The sequence below is a fragment of the Nerophis lumbriciformis genome, linkage group LG24, assembly GCF_033978685.3.
Source record: "Nerophis lumbriciformis linkage group LG24, RoL_Nlum_v2.1, whole genome shotgun sequence".
NCBI classification, from domain to species: domain Eukaryota; kingdom Metazoa; phylum Chordata; class Actinopteri; order Syngnathiformes; family Syngnathidae; genus Nerophis; species Nerophis lumbriciformis.
This window is the reverse complement of record NC_084571.2, coordinates 247,584-267,409: the sequence shown is the minus strand read 5'-3', so window position 1 is coordinate 267,409 and position 19,826 is coordinate 247,584. Positions and strand designations below refer to the sequence as shown.

Genomic DNA, 19,826 nt, shown 5'->3' with positions numbered 1-19,826 from the left:
ATTTAGTGGTCAATTGTACGGAATATGTACTTCACTGTGCAATCTACTAATACAAAGTTTCAATCAATCAATCAAAAACAAGGTTTTCCAAAATAAGAGAACAACTTCAACTCCAGTTATGGAAGAAAGTGCCAACATGGCACTGCCATATTTATTATTGAAGTCACAAAGTGCATTATTTTTTTAACATGCCTCAAAACAGCAGCTTGGAATTTGGGACATGCTCTACCTGAGATAATCCTGATACCCATTACAACTATGGGAAATACTATACCGGTACTTTGACTTTCACAAAGTGCATTATTTGTTATTTTTTTAAACAAGCCTCAAAACAACAGCTACAAAAACAAAGGCACACAGCTTCGGTCCAGAGTATACTGGCCTACGTCCGTGTTTTTCCGGATACGTACCGCTCCGTACAGCGGCGTTTTAAAAAGTTATTAATTTTACTTTTTGAAACCGATACCGATAATTTCCGATATTACATTTTAAAGCATTTATCGATATTATCGGACATCTCTAACTGTTGTGTGCGCGCTTGAACTACTACCCTTCAGAATAAATCCTACAAGTGAATACAAATGAAAAAATAAGATTATATAATTCTAAAAATATAAATGTATATTCAAATATATAGTTTTTAAATTAAAAAACAAGTTTCCAAATGCTGCTCAGTTTAGACTTAGACAAACTTTATTGATCCACAAGGGAAATTGTTCCTCACAGTAGCTCAGTTACAAAGGATGGAAAGGGCAAGGATGGAAGGTAAGTAGACTAAAAATGTACCATAGTAGCAATATAAAATATGTAATATTTACATATTATATATATACAGTATATAATATATATTGATATATTATATGTTTCCTTTAACTGACTCATTTTCTAGTCCTGTTGCCAGTCGGGTGGCACGCACCAGCAGTGGGCACTTGGCGACACTAAACTTGAATATTCATAAAAAACGTCAACAACTGGGAATCCGTTCTCAACGTTCACTTAAATGAGCCGTCTCATGCCTACATGAGCGCACACAGAGCTACAGCGAGCCGAAAGCCCAAAATGAACACACTAAATGATGTACAGCATAAACCTGAGCCAAACAGTCTTGAGAAAAATGACATTTTTATTGAATCTGCAGAGTCATCAGTACAGATGAAGTGCTGACAGGAGATGATTTCAGGTCCTAACATCTGAGAATGCTGCACTTTTTTTGTCTTTTTTTAAATTTTTGACAAGGTGTCAATATGCATATGCTATCTTTATTCCATTTTGTAAAACAAGAAAACCATACTGAAAATTTTTTTTTCAAGATGAATTGCACAAAACTGGTCTGCACGCTCCACTTGCAAATAACATGAGTCCTACGGTATATAAAGCAGAATGGCGAGCAGAACGGAATGATGGGTACGAAAGCACAGAGGGGCGACGAAGGCTGAAGGGAACAACGGGTTCAGCAGAGGGCGAGGAGGACAAGCGAGTCAATGAGAAGGTGGCGCTACGTTTTTTGATGTGTAAAGATTGGATGTAACAAAACCAAAAAAAAGACCTTGGTTGACTAACAGGCAGCTCCACTCGAGAGCATCCTAACACTGCTTGTCTTTAGGATCTCCGTACAAACAATGGCATTAGTAACTATAGAAATATGATCACAAACTTTGCATTCCTCCCTTTAGAAGTCATGGGAAATGTGTGAATGCCCAAACTGACAAGAAAAAAAAAAGCCTGTGATGCTTTCGTACACCATTTAAAAAGATTCCCCCACCTATGCGCAGGCGTGGCGTCCACAGTTGACCTCAACAATGCATACACCGTGGTACAAAATGTCCCCTGGCTACATAGAGAGCACCCCCAAACACCACACATCCCCCAGCGCAGTCAGAAAAGGAGATTATTTACACGGACAAACGCTCACTCCGTCCCCGCCTCGTTCCAAGCCACGTCCAACTCCGACTACACAAACTTGAATTGCTGGTTTATTCCTTTAATACACTTTTTTTTTTTCCTTTTCTTTTTTTGAAAATAAGCATCTTGGCGATCACAACAAAGGCGAAGGAAGGACAGCGTGAGTGAGGAGGAAGGAGACCCACATTTACTAAAGATAAGACGGGAAAAAGTGTCCTCGCAGTTAAAACGATAAAGTCCTCCTCTTTTCTCTGACAACTTTATAGACAAAACGGTGACGAAAAAAGACGAAAAAGTCAACGCCATTTGGGAGCAAACAGGAAGTAGGATGTCTTGAGGGGAAACAGCAGGAGCTGCGCTTTTCCAGTTGAACATGACCCACAATGTGGGCGTCACATTAGCTAGACAGGTCTATATATATGTATGTATATATATATTTCAAAAACTTCTCCGTGGGACGGAGGTCAAAGGAATGTACAAGTGTTTGAGCGTCGATTAAACACACGTTCCAGTCTGCAAAGAAAGAAAGAAAGATCTGTGTTGAAGGTGGGGAAGTTAAGTGCTATAGTGAGGATTGGAGCTGCGTGACGAGGAGACACACCCAAACAGAGACAGACATCAGCACGGACTGACAAGAAGGTGGACAGAAGAAGTCTTGAGGTTAGGGAGAGAAAGAGAGAGAGAGAGAGAGAGAGAAAGAGGGCGGGGTCAAATGAGGTTAAATCAAGAGAAGCGGCATTTAATATGAGATGGCACTGGGCTTTTTTTTTTTTTATCCTTTCCTTTCCTTTCCTTTCTCATCCTCCTCTCAGACGGCCTCCACGTAGTTGGCGGGCAGCATGCCCTGCAGGCCGGTGCGCTCCACGCGGCCGTACATCCAGCCCACGTCGATCTGCTGCACGTCCACGATCACGTCGCCGTCCATGAAGGACACCTCGTCCTCGTCGGCGGCAGCGTAGTCGTACACCGCCCGGTACCGCTTCTGTGGACGCAACATGCCATCGGGTTCATGAGCGGGGAAAGCACAACATATAGTCAAAGAAGCAGGGCTAGTACTCTTCTCACATAGGGGATCTTTGATCAGCACTTTGCCAATACCTCCTTCAAAAAGCACAGCACTCCTGTCAGTTGGAGCACAGATGTCATTTATTGGGACCCTCCAGTGGCCTGCCACATCATTTAATGTGGCTCTCCACCTCATTTAATGTGTCCCGCCACATCATTTCATGTGGCTCTCCACCTCATTTAATGTGTCCCGCCACATCATTTAATGTGGTTCTCCACATTTTATGTGACCCTCCGGGTCATTTAATGTGACTTTCCACATCATTTATTGTAGCCCTCCGGGTCATTTAATGTGACCCTCCAGTGGCCTGCCACATCATTTAATGTGGCCCTACGGGTCATTTAATGTGGTTCTCCACATAATTTAATGTGATTCTCCACGTCATTTAATGTGGTTCTCCACATAAGTTAATGTGATTCTCCACGTCATTTAATGTGGCTCTCCACCTCATTTAATGTGTCCCGCCACATCATTTAATGTGGTTCTCCACATTTAATGTGACCCTCCGGGTCATTTAACGTGACTTTCCACGTCATTTAATGTGTCCCTCCACATCATTAATGTGGCCCTCCGGGTCATTTAATGTGACCCTCCAGTGGCCTGCCACATTATTTAATGTGGCCCTCCGGGTCATTTAACGTGGCTTTCCACGTCATTTAATGTGGTTCTCCACGTCATTTAATGTGGTTCTCCAGGTCATTTAATGTGACCCGCCACGTCATTTAATGTGGCCCTCCGGGTCATTTAATGTGACTTTTCACGTCATTTAATGTGTCCCTCCACATCATTAATGTGGCCCTCCGGGTCATTTAATGTGACCCTCCAGTGGCCTGCCACATCATTTAATGTGGTTCTCCACGTCATTTAATGTGGTTCTCCAGGTCATTTAATGTGGCCCTCCGGGTCATTTAATGTGACTTTTCACGTCATTTAATGTGTCCCTCCACATCATTAATGTGGCCCTCCGGGTCATTTAATGTGACCCTCCAGTGGCCTGCCACATCATTTAATGTGGTTCTCCACGTCATTTAATGTGGTTCTCCAGGTCATTTAATGTAACCCTCCAGTGGCCTGCCACATCATTTAATGTGGCTCTCCACCTCATTTAACCTACTCAGTGGCCTAGTGGTTAGAGTGTCCGCCCTGAGATCGGTAGGTTGTGAGTTCAAACCCCGGCCGAGTCATACCAAAGACTATAAAAATGGGACCCATTACCTCCCTGCTTGGCACTCAGCATCAAGGGTTGGAATTGGGGGTTAAATCACCAAAAATGATTCCCGGGCGCGGCCACCGCTGCTGCCCACTGCTCCCCTCACCTCCCAGGGGGTGATCAAGGGTGATGGGTCAAATGCAGAGAATAATTTCGCCACACCTAGTGTGTGTGTGACAATCATTGGTACTTTAACTTTAACTTTAACTTTAATTTAATGTGTCCCGCCATGTCATTTAAAATGGTTCTCCACATTTAATGTGACCCTCCTGGTCATTTAACGTGACTTTCCACGTCATTTAATGTGTCCCTCCACATCATTAATGTGGCCCTCCGGGTCATTTAATGTGACTCTCCAGTGGCCTGCCACATCATTTAATGTGGCCCTCCGGGTCATTTAATGTGGCTTTCCACGTGATTTAATGTGTCCCGCCACATCATTTAATGTGGTTCTCCACATAATTTAATGTGGTTCTCCACGTTATTTAAAGTGGTTCTCCACGTCATTTAATGTGACCCTCCAGGTCATTTAATGTGACCCTCCAGTGGCCTGCCACATCATTTAATGTGGCTGTCCACGTCATTTAATGTTTCCCGCCACGTCATTTAATTTGGTTCTCCACATTTAATGTGGCCCTCTGGGTCATTTAATGTGGCTCTCCACGTCATTTAATGTGTCCCGCCACAACATTTAATGTGGTTCTCCACATCATTTAATGTGACCCTCCAGTGGACTGCCACATCATTTAATGTGGCTCTCCACGTCATTTAATGTGGTTCTCCAGATCATTTAATGTGGTTCTACACTACATTTAATGTGACCCTCCAGTGCCCTGCCACATCATTTAATATGGCCCTCCAGGTCATTTAACGTGGATCTCCACATCATTTGATGTGGATCCCCACATCATTTAATGTGGTTCTTCACTACGGTATTTTTCGGACTATAAGTCGCAGTTTTTTTCAGTTTGGCCGGGGGTGCGACTTATACTCAGGAGCGCCTTATGTGTGAAATTATTAACACATTACCGTAAAATATCAAATATTATTATTGATCTCATTCACGTAAGAGACTAGACGTATAAGATTTCATGGGATTTAGCGATTAGGAGTGACAGATTGTTTGGTAAACGTATAGCATGTTCTATATGTTATAGTTATTTGAATGACTCTTACCATAATATGTTACGTTAACATACCAGTTGGTTATTTATGCCTCATATAATGTACACTTATTCAGCCTGTTGTTCACTATTCTTTATTTATTTTAAATTGCCTTTCAAATGTCTATTCTTGGTGTTGGATTTTATCAAATAAATGTCCCCAAAAAATGCGACTTATACTCCAGTGCGACTTATATATGTTTTTTTTCCTTCTTTATTGTGCATTTTCGGCCCGTGCGACTTATACTCCGAAAAATACGGTACATCATTTAATGTGGCCTTCCAGATGCTTGTAATACCTTGTTGCATGATCAGTAATATTAAGTGTAGATCATAAGCAATTGTATGTTTTTCTGTACACATTCAAAGAACAAATACATTTGGCCAAAAGTGCTTTATTACTTCTAGCCTTTCGCTAGCCACATTAAATGATGTGGTGGGAAACTGCAGGGCCACTTTAAATGATGTGGTGGGCCTCTGGAAGGCCGGTACCGGGACCAAAATATTGGTATCGAGACAACCCTAATGCATCCAAAGAACTCTATCCTATAGCCACGCCCCTTCGGGTAATATACTTCTGGTGTTGTGAAATCTCTGTCAAATATACCGTCTTGCTGGCTTCTAATAAATGCTCTCGAACTATAACTGTTAGGATTGTAATCATCCAAATATGATTTGAAGCAAAGTAGACAGCCGTCAACGTTGTGGCTCGGAGAGGCATTTAGGCGAGAGGAACAGCGAGTACCTGCGGCTGAGGCCAGCATTCAACAATTTTTGTATAGATTCCATTTTTTAAATATATTTCCTAAAAAAAAAAAAAGCGGAAATGAATGTTTATTTCCACGTTTTCGCGGACATTTCATATGTCTGCATATAAACAGAATAAACCCTTGTCAGTAATCCACAATCTTTGTTTATCTGAGTGGAGGCGGGACTGCTACCGACAGAGCCTCGCTAGTCACGGCTGGTAAAAAAGTACAAAAGGAAAATTGGAATTGAAAGTTGAACGTGCACTTACTCATCTTATGCAAGTCATTTGGCGTTGCTGTGGGCTTTCTTTAAGTTTTCTCCGCTGCTATGCAGAGCTAAAACAACACATGCGCACAGCTCAATAGCTGGTGGTTATTGATCATTTCCGACCTGGCAGCACAGGTAGCCTACTTTAGTTCCTTTTGTAGTTATGTTGTAGCGTCCTCCAAAATCTAAATATTTAAAAGCAAGACTGGTTTTGAATACAAATATTGTAGTAGATTTATAAGACCTTTCAAAATCGTATTTAAGACCTTTTATGAGATTTTAGGCCAAGTTTACACATTTTAAGGCCTTAAATTCAAATTGTTGGATTTGAGATTTATGGACCCCGCGGATACCCTGTCAAAATGTCTTTGTTGTTGTTTTTTTTGTTATAAATAAATACAATCATGTGTGCTTACGGACTGTATCCCTGCAGACTGTATTGATCTATATTGATATATAATGTAGGAACCACAATATTAATAACAGAAAGAAACAACCCTTTTGTGTGAATGAGAATGGGGGAGGGAGGTTTTTTGGGTTGGTGCACTAATTATAAGTGTATCTTGTGTTTTTTATGTTGATTTAATAAAAAAATTAAAAAATGTTTTTATTTGTATTTATTTATTTATTTATTTTTTAATTTCTTGTGCGGCCCGGTACCAATCGATCTACGGACTGGTGGTTGGGGACCACTGCTCTAAATGACAGAAGCCTTCTGTTATTTTTTAATAGACTTTTTGTAGTACTTCTAAACAACATTTTTAAAATGTTTAATTTCTTTAAAGTGATTTTATCTACCTGTTTGTAATCGTGGCTCGGAATGCAAAGTCATCGTGCCTTCCTTCATACTTCCGGGAAACAAGTCGTTTGGAATTAGCCTCATTGCAGACTTTTTGCCATTGGTGACGTCAGCAGATTATCTATACATGGCAGCTATTTAGCAAAAAGCGTCTCCGCCATTGTAGTCCGACGCTGTAGTCAATAAGCGCATTCTTTTTCTCCATCCTCTTGTTGTGGGCAGACTGGCTCGTACATGCACATGCATCCTCCGCTGTTGTTATTTCTAATACAAAGTAGCGTATGGTTTTAACTTCCACCTGTCAGTAGACTCCATATGGAAGCTAAACATGGATGCCGAGGAGAAGACGCCGTCAAAGTGGAGACACGTAAATAAGACACCCCACAAAACGGCGCATCCTGAAGAGGCGAACAGGAAGCGGCTTGAAAACGGTCAGTAAAAACAATCTATGCACCATTTTGACCAAATAACCACTTCCTTGTGTTATGTAGACCACAAGGAAGTGTTTTGTGTGTCGAAAAAAATTTATATGATTGCTTTAAGGGTGGTTAACTATTTTTTACACTTGGGATTATCAACAAAATCGTTGCTTAACTTCACCTTTGTTACTGTATTTATTAAAGTTAGAGCTATTTGGGGCTTTATATCTTAATATCAACAGTTTCTTCTTTCTGTTCTTTTTTTACATTTGTGTTAAGTTTCAAGATATGAAATGTTTCACCATCCAAGACTGACATTTTTTTCAGTGTAATATCAATAATGGTGAACTTCTTTTACAGTTAGTAATGTCCATTTTTTTTTAAATCGCATGTACTGTATAAAAGATTTTAATAGTGGCCATAGTTTGACTCCAAAACCGACTAGTTCCACTATATCCTATGATACTTTATCATAGGATATAGTGGAACTAGTTCCACTATATCCTATGATACTTTATCATAGGATATAGTGGAACTAGTCGGTTTTGGAGTCAAACTATGGCCACTATTAAAATCTTTTATACAGTACATGCGATTTAAAAAAAAATGGACATTACTAACTGTAAACTAAGTTCACCATTATTGAACCGACTAGTTCCACTATATCCTATGATACTTTATCATAGGATATAGTGGAACTAGTCGGTTTTGGAGTCAAACTATGGCCACCATTAAAATCTTTTATACAGTACATGCGATTTAAAAAAAAAAATGGACATTACTAACTGTAAAAGAAGTTCACCATTATTGATATTACACTGAAAAAAATGTCAGTCTTGGATGGTGAAACATTTCATATCTTGAAACTTAATCAACATCCAAACAAGGAGGTTAGTGAACACTTTCTTCCATCTTCTATTCACACTTGGGGTTTTGCTCAAGTGAATTCTGCCCCTGGCCTACTAATAACACATTTGCCTGCTAATTAGGTTCCTTTTCAAACTTTGAACCGTGCGAGTTGGATCGTACCCCAGCAGCGCTGGGAGGCGGGGCAGCTGCCGCCTGGGAGACAGGCTCAGGGTGAGGATCACGGTGGTAGTTCTGAGGGGCTGCCATGGGCTGGAAAGCAGCTGGAAAAAAAACAGAAAAAAGGGTTTAAGTTATCATTGAGTGATTTGAGCACAAAAAATGTATACTGCATACTAGCAGGGGTTGCTTTAAACACTTAATAAGCGGGACTACCTGGGCTGGGGTTGCCTTGCGGATGTGGAGTCTTACTCTTCTCAAACTCCTCATGGTACTTGATCTAGATGAGGACACAAACGTCACAAATCAGAACAATTCAACATGCGGTTCACTTTTCCTCCAGCAGATGTCTCCCAATTGCACTTGAGCTGTGATGGGTGGGGAGGGAAGACACTGACAGGATGTGACATCTCGGCAGCATGTCACACATGGCAACCTTCGCTGACACACCAGAGCGATCAGGTGAGGGGTGGGGGGAAAGGTCCAGCATGAGCCAGCAACATTGAAGAGGAAATGTGTCTTTTAAATCACGTCGACTTTCAGGTGGGATTCAATTGTGTGTCACAAAAGATGGCCTACACATAAAAGAAGATCTGACTGGTGAAGCTGGCCGCTCATGAATAGCGGGCTGTCAGCAGACTGTCTCAGAGTGGACTGGGTCAAGATTTACGCCATCAAAAGGCCCAGTGTGCTCGGCGGCAGAGGAGTCCATTAGCAAAGGGCGAGTGACTGAGTGTTTGCACGATGACAGCGAGCCAAGCGATGGAGAGGACAATGATCTCAGCAGCAATACGCTGCTTCTGGCGTGTGTGAGATAACTAGGGTTTGTTTTTGACGAGCGTGAACAGATGGTGAGGATTTACAGGAAGTGACATACGCAGTGGATGGAAACCCCCCCGCCCCCATAAACTCAAAGTGAGGGACAATGGGACAATATGTAAATAAAAGGAAGAAGATGAAATTGAAGATGTCAGTTTGTTGTGTGCAGACAACAAAGGAAAGGAAGGAGGACTCATCTGACGCGCTGATTGCAAGCAGATGTCTCATTTGGGGCGTCGGGCCTCAATCCTGCTCGTCATCATCATGTGGTTTCTGTGTGCACCCACCCATAAATACATAATGCACCTTTTCTGCGGCCAGCACTCTTCCTTGATCTCGGCGATTAGCCAGCACCCTCCTCTCTGACTGTGTCATTACATGTAGTGAAGCATGTGTGATGTGTGTGAGAGAGAAAGTGATTCCCATGGGAAGGGAGGCCATGGAATAAATCACGTGTGTCTTTCTACTCCATTGCTCTTATTTAATGCCTCTTGATGTGGGACAGAGAGCATAAATATAGCTTTGCTAATGAATACAATGCACTTCATGGACCACTGCTTCTCAAATACAGGGATACTATTAACCCATGGGGTACTTGAAGGCACCCATCGGGTACTATAGATCAGCCGTGTCCAAACTTCTTCCACCAAGAGCTGCATCACAAAAAAGCCAAGGTATGCGGGGACCATTTTGATATATTTTTATTTTGTTTAAAAAAATGCTGAAAATAGACGTTACATCTATTTAAAGACAAAACAATGTCAGCTTTGTTGTATAGATGACAGAATACCGTATTTTTCGGAGTATAAGTCGCACCTGCCGAAAATGCATAATAAAGAAGGAAAAAAACATATATAAGTCGCACTGGAGTATAAGTCGCATTTTTTGGGGGAAATTTATTTGATAAAAGCCAACACCAAGAATAGACATTTGTAAGGCAATTTAAAATAAATAAAGAATAGTGAACAACAGGCTGAATAAGTGTACGTTATCAATCAATGTTTATTTATATAGCCCTAAATCACAAAAGTCTCAAAGGGCTGTACAAGCCACAACGACATCCTCGGTACAGAGCCCACATAAGGTTATATGAGGCATAAATAACCAACTGGTATGTTAACGTAACATATTATGGTAAGAATCATTCAAATAACTATAACATATAGAACATGCTATACAATCTGTCACTCCTAATCGCTAAATCCCATGAAATCTTATACGTCTAGTCTCTTATGTGAATGAGCTAAATAATATTATTTGATATTTTACGCTAATGTGTTAATAATTTCACACATAAGTCGCTCCTGAGTATAAGTCGCACCCCCGGCCAAACTATGAAAAAAACTGCGACTTATAGTCCGGAAAATACGGTATATTATAATTAGTTATTACAGGCATGTCCAAAGTGTGGCTTAGGGGCCATTTAAAGAGAGCAGCTTGGGTTTTGTTGACCTGCACAGTAAAAATGTAAGAAAGAGCAAAAAGAGGTATTGTAACGAGAAAAAGCTGAAATGTGTATACTAATAACTAATAATACCATTTGTCACTTATAACACAAATCTGGCACTAAGTTTTGATATATAATGTCTGTTTGTAGCATTTAAAAAAAAAAATCCTCCGCATTCTTAGACTTTTCAAATATTGTATCAGATTTTTGCCTTTTTTTTCCCTTACATATAAACACACATGCACACACAAACAGTAGAAAATAATTATGATTCTGTGCTGAACAAGAATATGGACAGTAAATAACTTATGGTTTATTATTATAATCGAGAAAAATAATATAAATTATTAAATGAAGATTTTAACAATTTGGATGACGTCTTAATTATTATTACACTACAAATTGGGTGTCCGGTTTCAATATTGATATCGATTAACGGTCTGGTATCGGCAAAAAAACAAGTATGGGCTCCAATATAAGCACTCTGATACTAACGGAGTGTTTACTTGTGCAAAGCTGGACAGCCAGTTAACATCCAAATGTCCTCCAAAAAAAGCACACAAAGTAGTTTTTTTTTAGTCAAGTGACACAGCACAATTGTCAATATAAACAAGTATCAAACAAATATAATTGCGTATTAATTACACATACAAAGTCTTCAATGCAGAAAGAAGCGTATTAGAAAGTTTCAAGTAACAAACTTTTACACATCATTCAGTTTACTGCATCATGAGCTTAACTTCACAAATTATTGTGGCCACTATGTGCCTTTAAAAACAATTACCACTCCACATCAACTTAAAGACAGAGTAAGTCCATTCCGCACTGTTAATAATAAATACGTTAGTGTCTTTGATACCTACCATTGTTCTGTTTGAGTAATTCCACTTCATCAAGCCTTTTTTATCATCCATCCATTTTCTAGCGCTTGTCCCTTTCAGGGTCGCGGGGGGTGCTGGAGCCTATCTCAGCTGTTCTATCATTAGTCACAAAAATCAAAAGTACTATATGTATGATTCCTGCTAATATTGTATTAGCTGACTATCGGTATCAGCCAAAACTATAATAATAAGCTCCAATATCCGTATCGTATCAGGAAAATAATAATCTTAAATAGATCAAAAGTTAACATTAACTTTTACTATGTAGTGAATTAGAATTGGCTAACAGACTGTCTAATCTGAGAATGTACTTTTATTTATTTATTTTTCTGTAGTGGTAGCAGCAGCTGACATTCGTGGTGGCGACGGCAGAAGTGGCTTTGTTGGTCATGCCAAAGAAGTTTGGCACTTTTAACTGCTGTCCACCTTTAATCGCCGACTTGTAATTAGCTAATAGCGTGTGTGATTTCATCACATTGATGTCCATTGAGTAAAGTTTTGAGGTCTTTTGGCACATTCTGCAGAACACCTCTGTGTGATCGACAGACTTTAACCACATTTTGAAAAGTTAGCCTGCCAGCCACTTTTGCTGCAATTTGCAAATTTCCCATTCCCCCGACATGGATTCATTTCATTCTTTCATTTCACTACAGCATGAGTACGTTCACAAGATGTGGCCTCCCAAGCTTCCGGTGTTCTGACTTTGTGCACTGGCCGTACACAATCGCCAAATAAAAAGGTTCCGCCTGTCAATCATCACAATGTACCTTCAATCAACACTATTAAAGTGGAACTGCACTTGATCCCTCTAAATAAACATCCAAAAGAAACTTTTTAAAACATGCTGTAAAATGCATATGCTCCAGCACCCGCCGCGACCCCGAAAGGGACAAGCGGTAGAAAATGGATGGATATCCTCTAAAAATACGCCTTATAATAGCTACAAACTGGAGGATATGTTTTTAATCAGGATCCAATTTTTTTAAAATAGTTAAAAATGTTTTATGCAATAATAAATGAACATCATACTAGGACATGTGTTTGGAAACAAATGACTGATTTAAACATTTAAAAAAAAGACATGTCACAGAATGATATTAGAAAATGCAAATAAGCCTTTTATATGCACTAAAAAGAGGCTGAGTCAATTAAACGTCTCGAATAATTGACTAATAATTTTACACCCCCTCAGTTGTTTAAAAATGGGTACAGTCGATAGCAAGTTATGCATAAAGAAACTATTATTCATTTACTGTGGGAATGTCAGAGGATAAAGAGTTGTGGTCTGTTGTGAGAATTGTCTTAGTTGTCCATCCTAGGCCACCGTAGGTCATGTGAGGTGTCTGCGTCACGAGGGTTGCTAATGTTAGCTCATGTGTGTTGAACTGGAGACGACTGAAATAAAGGTGTCAAGTATGAATTAACTGAGCTTCCTTATTACCATGACATGATGTCAGAGTTAAGGACCAAATTACCAAAGAATGGCACAGTTTGGGCCCCTGGAGTCATTGAATTTTGCCGTCCACCGTAGTGGTCGCTATGGAGGCAGCGCTTTCAGACCTTATAAGATCTTGCATCCAGTTTGAAAGCCAGAGATGTAGTCATTTATCCATGACCTCAACGTAATTTCTATTTATCGTTTGATTGATTGACAAATTGACTACCGGCCCAGTCCTACAATTGTATTACATTCTTTAATGCCTCTGGACATGCCTTATTTTTCGCAAATCCATTTAATTACTTTGAATGCTTTTTAATGCCCCGCGGAAACCCTGTAACAATTTAAGTGATTTTATATGTATTTTTCATTCTGAATGTTTCAGACAAGACATTTAAATGAACACTGTTTTGTTCTGTAATAAATCAGATGATGGTGCTACAAAAAAGTATTCTCTCTAATTGGGCACTATTTAAAACTGCAAAAATATTCCACAGGGGGTACTTGGTTGAGACGGACTATTGGGCATATTCCACCAACCGTAGGTGTGTGCAATGCGTGAAAAAAATAAAAGTTACTTTTTTAATATTACAAAATATTTCATAATTCAATTTGATTCCGATTGAGATGACGATTCAATTCGATTCGATTCTCAATTCATCACGATTCTTGAAATATATTATTTGTGTAATGTGTGAAAAAAATGGTTGTTTTTTAATAAAATTAAATAATCATAAGACACCTCACGATTTGATTTTACATCTTGAGGAGAGGATTCAATTCGGAAATCGATTCTCAATTCAACACGAATCTCGTAATATATTATTTGAGTGATACTAAAAAAAAAGGGTTCCGTTTGTTTTTTGATTAAACAAAATTAATCATAAGACAGACACCTCATGATTTGATTCCGATTTTTGAGGTTACGATTCAATTCAGAATCGATTCTCAATTCAACACAATTCTTGTAACATATTTGTGTAATGAGTTGTTTATTTTTTAACAATACAAAATGTACGAAACCTCACGATTCCATTCGGTTCTGATTTTTTAAGTGAAAATTCAATTCAGAATCGATTCTCAATCTAACACCATTCTCACAATATATTATTTGTGTAATGCACGGAAAAAATGGTTTCGTTTGGTTTTCAATTTTTTTAATTTTTCTATTTAACCTTTATTTAATCAGGAAAAAAACCCATTGAGATGCAAAACCTCTTTTTCAAGGGAGTCCTGGTCAAGAGGCAGCAAAGTTACACATAAAATTACATTCACATTACACATTAAAATGACAGGATGGACATCAAGTAAAACAGTTACATATAACTGAGGCTCCTTCAAATGCTCTCAGTTTTGATTTAAAAGCATTTAAGGATAAAAATTCAGTCGGCTTCCAGTCTCTTTGTAGCATGTTCCAAGCACAAGGAGCTGCATAGACAACATTTTTTCCCCTAGCTCAGTGTGAGCATAAGGGACAGAGAGCAACATCTGATTGTTGGATCTCAGTGCATAAGAGTTCGTACTTCTCTGTGAAATCAATGCACAAATGTATTCGGGCAAAAGTCACAGAAGAGCCTTGTAAATAAAAGTGTACCAATAACACTGTCTCCTAGTGGACAGAGAAGGCCGTCCCACCCGAGAGTACAAGTCACAGTGGTGTGTCATGGCTCTACAGTTTGTGATGAACCGCAAAGAAGCCTGGTAAACACAGTCCACCATCTGAAGACAGGAATGAGTAGCATTCATATAAAAAAGATCACCATAATCTAGCACAGAAAAAAATGTGGCAGGACATGGCGCTATTTTACACCAAGAGAAAAACATCTCTTATTACGGAATTAAATCATCAATCAAAACATTAAGATATTTATATTCATTAGGGGTGTGAGAAATTCGAATTCGAATCGCGAATCTCACGTTGTGCGATTCAGAATCGATTTTTAATTTTTTTAATAATTATTATTTTTTAATTTTAATTTTTTTTATTTGTATTCATCAATCCAACAAAACAATACACAGCAATACCATAACAATGCAATCCAATTCCAAAACCAAACCCGACCTAGCAACACTCAGAACTGCAATAAACAGAGCAATTGAGAGGAGACACAAACACGACACAGAACAAACCAAAAGTAGTGAAACAAAAATGATTATCAACAACAGTATCAATATTAGTTACAATTTCAACATAGCAGTGATTAAAAATCCCTCATTGACATTATCATTAGACATTTATAAAAAAGAAAAAAAATGAACAATAGTGTCACAGTGGCTTACACTTGCATCGCATCTCATAAGCTTGACAACACACTGTGTCCAATATTTTCACAAAGATAAAATAAGTCATATTTTTGGTTCATTTAATAGTTAAAACAAATTTACATTATTGCAATCAGTTGATAAAACATTGTCCTTTACAATTAGAAAAGCTTTTTACAAAAATCTACTACTCTGCTTGCATGTCAGCAGACTGGGGTAGATCCTGCTGAAATCCTATGTACTGAATGAATAGAGAATCCTTTTGAATCGGGAATCGTGTTGAATTGGAAAAAAAAAATCGATTTTGAATCAAATCGTGTCCCCAAGAATCGATATTGAATCAAATCGTGGGACACCCAAACATTCACAGCCCTAATATTCATGCACCACTTCTATGACATTCCCTTTAGAGTGGACACTACCAAAGGGTGTTTGAGGCACCTTCCTATGTTTGGAAAACAGCCTAAGTTTTGTCTTGTCAGCATTGAGAACCAGTTTTAAGTCAATAAGTGAATTCTGCACAGCGACAAAAGCTTTCTGCAGGGAATTAACAGCCTGTTCAACAGATGATCCAGAGCAATAAACAATTGTATCCTCAGCATAAAAATGCATATTAGCATCAGAGAAATGTTGTTCGAGATCATTGATATATAAAATAAGTAAGAGGGGCCCCAATACAGATCCCTGAGGCAGCCCTTTAAGAACAGTGACAAATTCTGAACAAAGGCCCTCACATTTGATACACTCGGTCCTGTTTTCTAAATAATTTGAAAACAAAGCAAACGGTTGTTCTGACAGTCCAATGAGAAACAGCCTGCGTTTCAAAATTGTGCGGTCGACTGTGTCAAACGCTTTGGAGAGATCAATAGAAAGTGAGGCACTGTACTGTTTTAATCAAGCGCTACAATTATGTAATTTACCACTTTCATTGTAGCAGTGATGGTGCAGTACTGTGTCCTGAAAACTGATTGATATTTACAAATAATTGTATTTTTTTATTTCTCAATAAAACAAAATAAATCATAAAACACCTAACGATACGATTACGATTTTTGAGATGATTAAATTAAGAATTGATTCTCTTTTCAACACGATTTTCGTAAAATGTTATTTGTGTAATGCGTGAGAAAAAAAATGGTTCCGTTAGTTTTTTAATTAAACAAATTAAATCATGAGACAGCTTACGATTCCATTCGATTACGGTTCTTGACGTGACAATTCAATTCTGAATTGATTCTCAATTCAACACAAAAATGTGTAATTAGGGCTGTCAAAGTTAACGTGATAACGCGTTAACTATAAATTTAAATACGGGCACTAATATTTTGAACAGACGATTAACGCAAACACTTCCTTTTTGACCCTCGGGCCGTGCCGTAACGGGGGGAACTTGGCTGCAGTTCACTTGCTACTTATGAGCCGCAGGCGAGCAGAAATGAACAGAAGAAAGTATACCTTATGGAAATATTAAGTTCAAAGCCAAGTCTACCTTACGGAAATATCACATTCAAAGCCATGGCAAGTTGTTCTCCCGACAAGAAAGGACTCTTTTTTGCCGTGAGAAGAGGCAACATCTCTGCAGTAAACGCCTGCTGCGTGCTCGTTCAGAGGTGGGTGGTTCTTCACTTCAATGTTCAGATTACGATCAAGGTGCAGTGATAACATAACATTTAGATTGTTACTGTTAGTAAGTAAGATGACATAAAAGCTCACCAGAAATGAAAGACGATTGGCAAGATGTCGAAAGGAGACTTCTTTTAGTGCAACGGTTGATCCAACATCAAAACATGTCAAGGCACTTTCTCAAAACAATCACACACTTTTCCGGCTTCAGAATAAAAGCGCTACGCTATACATACGGTTTAACTACATTTAGGATTTCTCCTTAATGTACAGGCTTCATATTGGCCGCCACACCTAACAAAATAAAGTGATATAATGTATTGTGGCGTCCATAAGAAAAAGTCTGACGCTCTTTTTATCTTTTATTGCAAATTTTATGCTAACAGCGGGCCCAAATCCAACAAGTATTTCCTCCGTGCACACACGTTTGCCTCCATGCTTCACTCCTGGACACACAACACTTGTTCATTCTCTGCCGACACGGTGTGTTCCACAGACCATGGGAAAAATTACCACCATAAGACATTAACATACACATTAACACCAGCCGTACGCACAGGGTTGTCTGGAGCAGAGGCAGCGTGTCCGCGCTGTGGACGTACTTTAATATATTCGAGATAATCTTCAGAATTTAAGATCACACTGGCGGCTTTTAATGAGAAAGGCTCCCAGCAGTGCAAAGCAGGTGTGATGTCAGCTTGCTTTTCGCCATGGACATGTCTCAAAACACTAGTACCGTCTCCAATAAAACAAAAAAATAGATGCTAGATTTGTTGCCAATTGTTCTTATTAAAGAGTGACTAAAAGGATTGGAGAAATCCCTAAAAAAAACAAATCTCATTAAAGTATATTGCACAATAAGCAGCAACTATTTAAAACTAGAACAAAATGATATTATGTAAGAATTTTTTTTTTAATACTATACTTTATAATAACCGATTTGCTTTAAATGTATATTCACATTTTTTTGCCTTTTTAAAGAATATATATAGCATCATGGCAAATCATGCGATGACGTCAAAAAATGAAGACAATCCTGCATTACAAGAAGTGAGAAGTAAACAACTCTAGACAACTCTGCTTACACTTTTCAGGGAAGACTTTCACAAGCAGTGTGCCCGAGCGCATCCTTATGGGAATAAGTGACAAAAAGTGACACTCACATTGCTGACTTGGTCCTGCGATTTCTTAAGTCTCTGCAGCTCTGGCGTGTCTGTGACCACGGTGAAAGATTTCCCTTTGTTCTTTTCAAAATCCTCCCTGTAGCGAGCCTACATGGGACACACAGGGTAAAAAATACACCAAAGTTAGTCGGGAACAAATCAAACATGCCCGATTGAAAAGGACTACATAATTAGTTGGGAAAGGTCAGTGTGCGACAACCAGGAAATTCCAACAAACTGATGATTATTTATAGACCCACATTCTTAATTTCCTGTTTAAATAAAACTATCAAGGATGTAATCTCAGTCTACTGGCAAACCAACATTTTTGAAGGTAATTAACTTAATTGAAACAGGCATCCTTAAAGGGGAACTGCACTATTTGTTTTTAAATTTTGCCTATCGTTCACAATCATTATGAAAGATATAAGGGATGAAATTTTAAAAAATGCATTCTAACTTGTAAATAGCAGTCAGGATCCTAATGACAGCAGATATTGTACAGTAAGTGATGTTTTATTATGTTTGTTGGCTCTCATGAAGTATGCTTTGACTAAAGAAAACGTGATGCGTTTTGTAAATTAATGCGCTGCGTATGATTAAAATGATCAAAATAGGTAAACACTAAAGGTGCCATATGTAATAATTTAATGTAAAGTCATCATTAAATTGCGCTTATATGTCAAAAGGCATTAATAAATCATGTTCTTTTCGAATACCTTTATGACTGATAACGGTACTTCAACCAGGATATGCTCATTTCAAAATTAGATTATTGTAGCTGAGATAGGCTCCAGTGCCCCCCGCGACCCCGAAGGGACTAAGCGGTAGAAAATGGATGGATGGATGGATTTACAGCCCTGAAATCTTGTTATCGTTTTCATTTCGATGCCCCGCCCTCCACCGTTTGACCAGTTAGAAAGTCTGTGAGTGTGTCACATCCAGGTTGCCAGTTGCACACCACCCTCTTCGTCGAGCTACTGGTAAAGTTACTAAACATGTCAGAACTTAGTACATTTAAAAGGCGTCGTTACGATTCTCAGCTTATTCATGACAAAGCCATGAACAAAACGAGGATTTGTATCGGGGATGCACGATTGAAGGTGGAGAAGATTTTTTCATCTGATGCCAAACTTGCTATTTTCCTCCTTAATCGGTAAGTCAGGAATTTACGTTTCCTAATTACTTGTAATAAATGGAAATTGACATTTGGTATGTAAACTATTTTGTCCAATACAGTCTATGATCTTGTCTAACAAAGCTAGTATGTTCGTGCAATGAATGCTTAGGAGCTAGTGTAATGCTTACTTAGCATGCTAGCCCGGTCAATGACACATGAACAAATAGGCTAATGGCGGAAATATATGCCCGTTAGCCTATATGTCGATGTGTATTCCAACTGACAGGGCAACATATATTTTCGACAAATAAAACCTATATGGATGGATATGGATAGTGTCAGTGCCTATTTAGTTCTCAATATGCTGATACACTGAGGAAATACGTTCCGACATTAGCACGGCTAAGTGCAGTTTCTGATACTGTATGTGCACCAGGCACATATGGGGTGGTATTTGCTTGGCACAATATA

At 38.9% G+C, this 19,826-nt stretch overlaps 1 protein-coding gene across 1 annotated transcript in view; it reads right to left on the bottom strand.

The window, feature by feature from the left end:
- Positions 1-1,105: 1,105 nt before the first annotated feature.
- Positions 1,106-19,826, bottom strand: part of lasp1 (LIM and SH3 protein 1) — a 66,217-nt gene continuing 47,496 nt past the window's right edge. Inside the window, exons 4-7 of the mRNA XM_061981286.1 lie at positions 18,236-18,343; positions 8,819-8,882; positions 8,606-8,706; positions 1,106-2,884 (exon numbers count right to left, since the gene is read on the bottom strand). Of these exons, the coding sequence (XP_061837270.1) occupies positions 2,711-2,884; positions 8,606-8,706; positions 8,819-8,882; positions 18,236-18,343 (447 nt within the window). The 3' untranslated portion in view covers positions 1,106-2,710. The remainder of the gene's footprint in view (positions 2,885-8,605; positions 8,707-8,818; positions 8,883-18,235; positions 18,344-19,826) is intronic.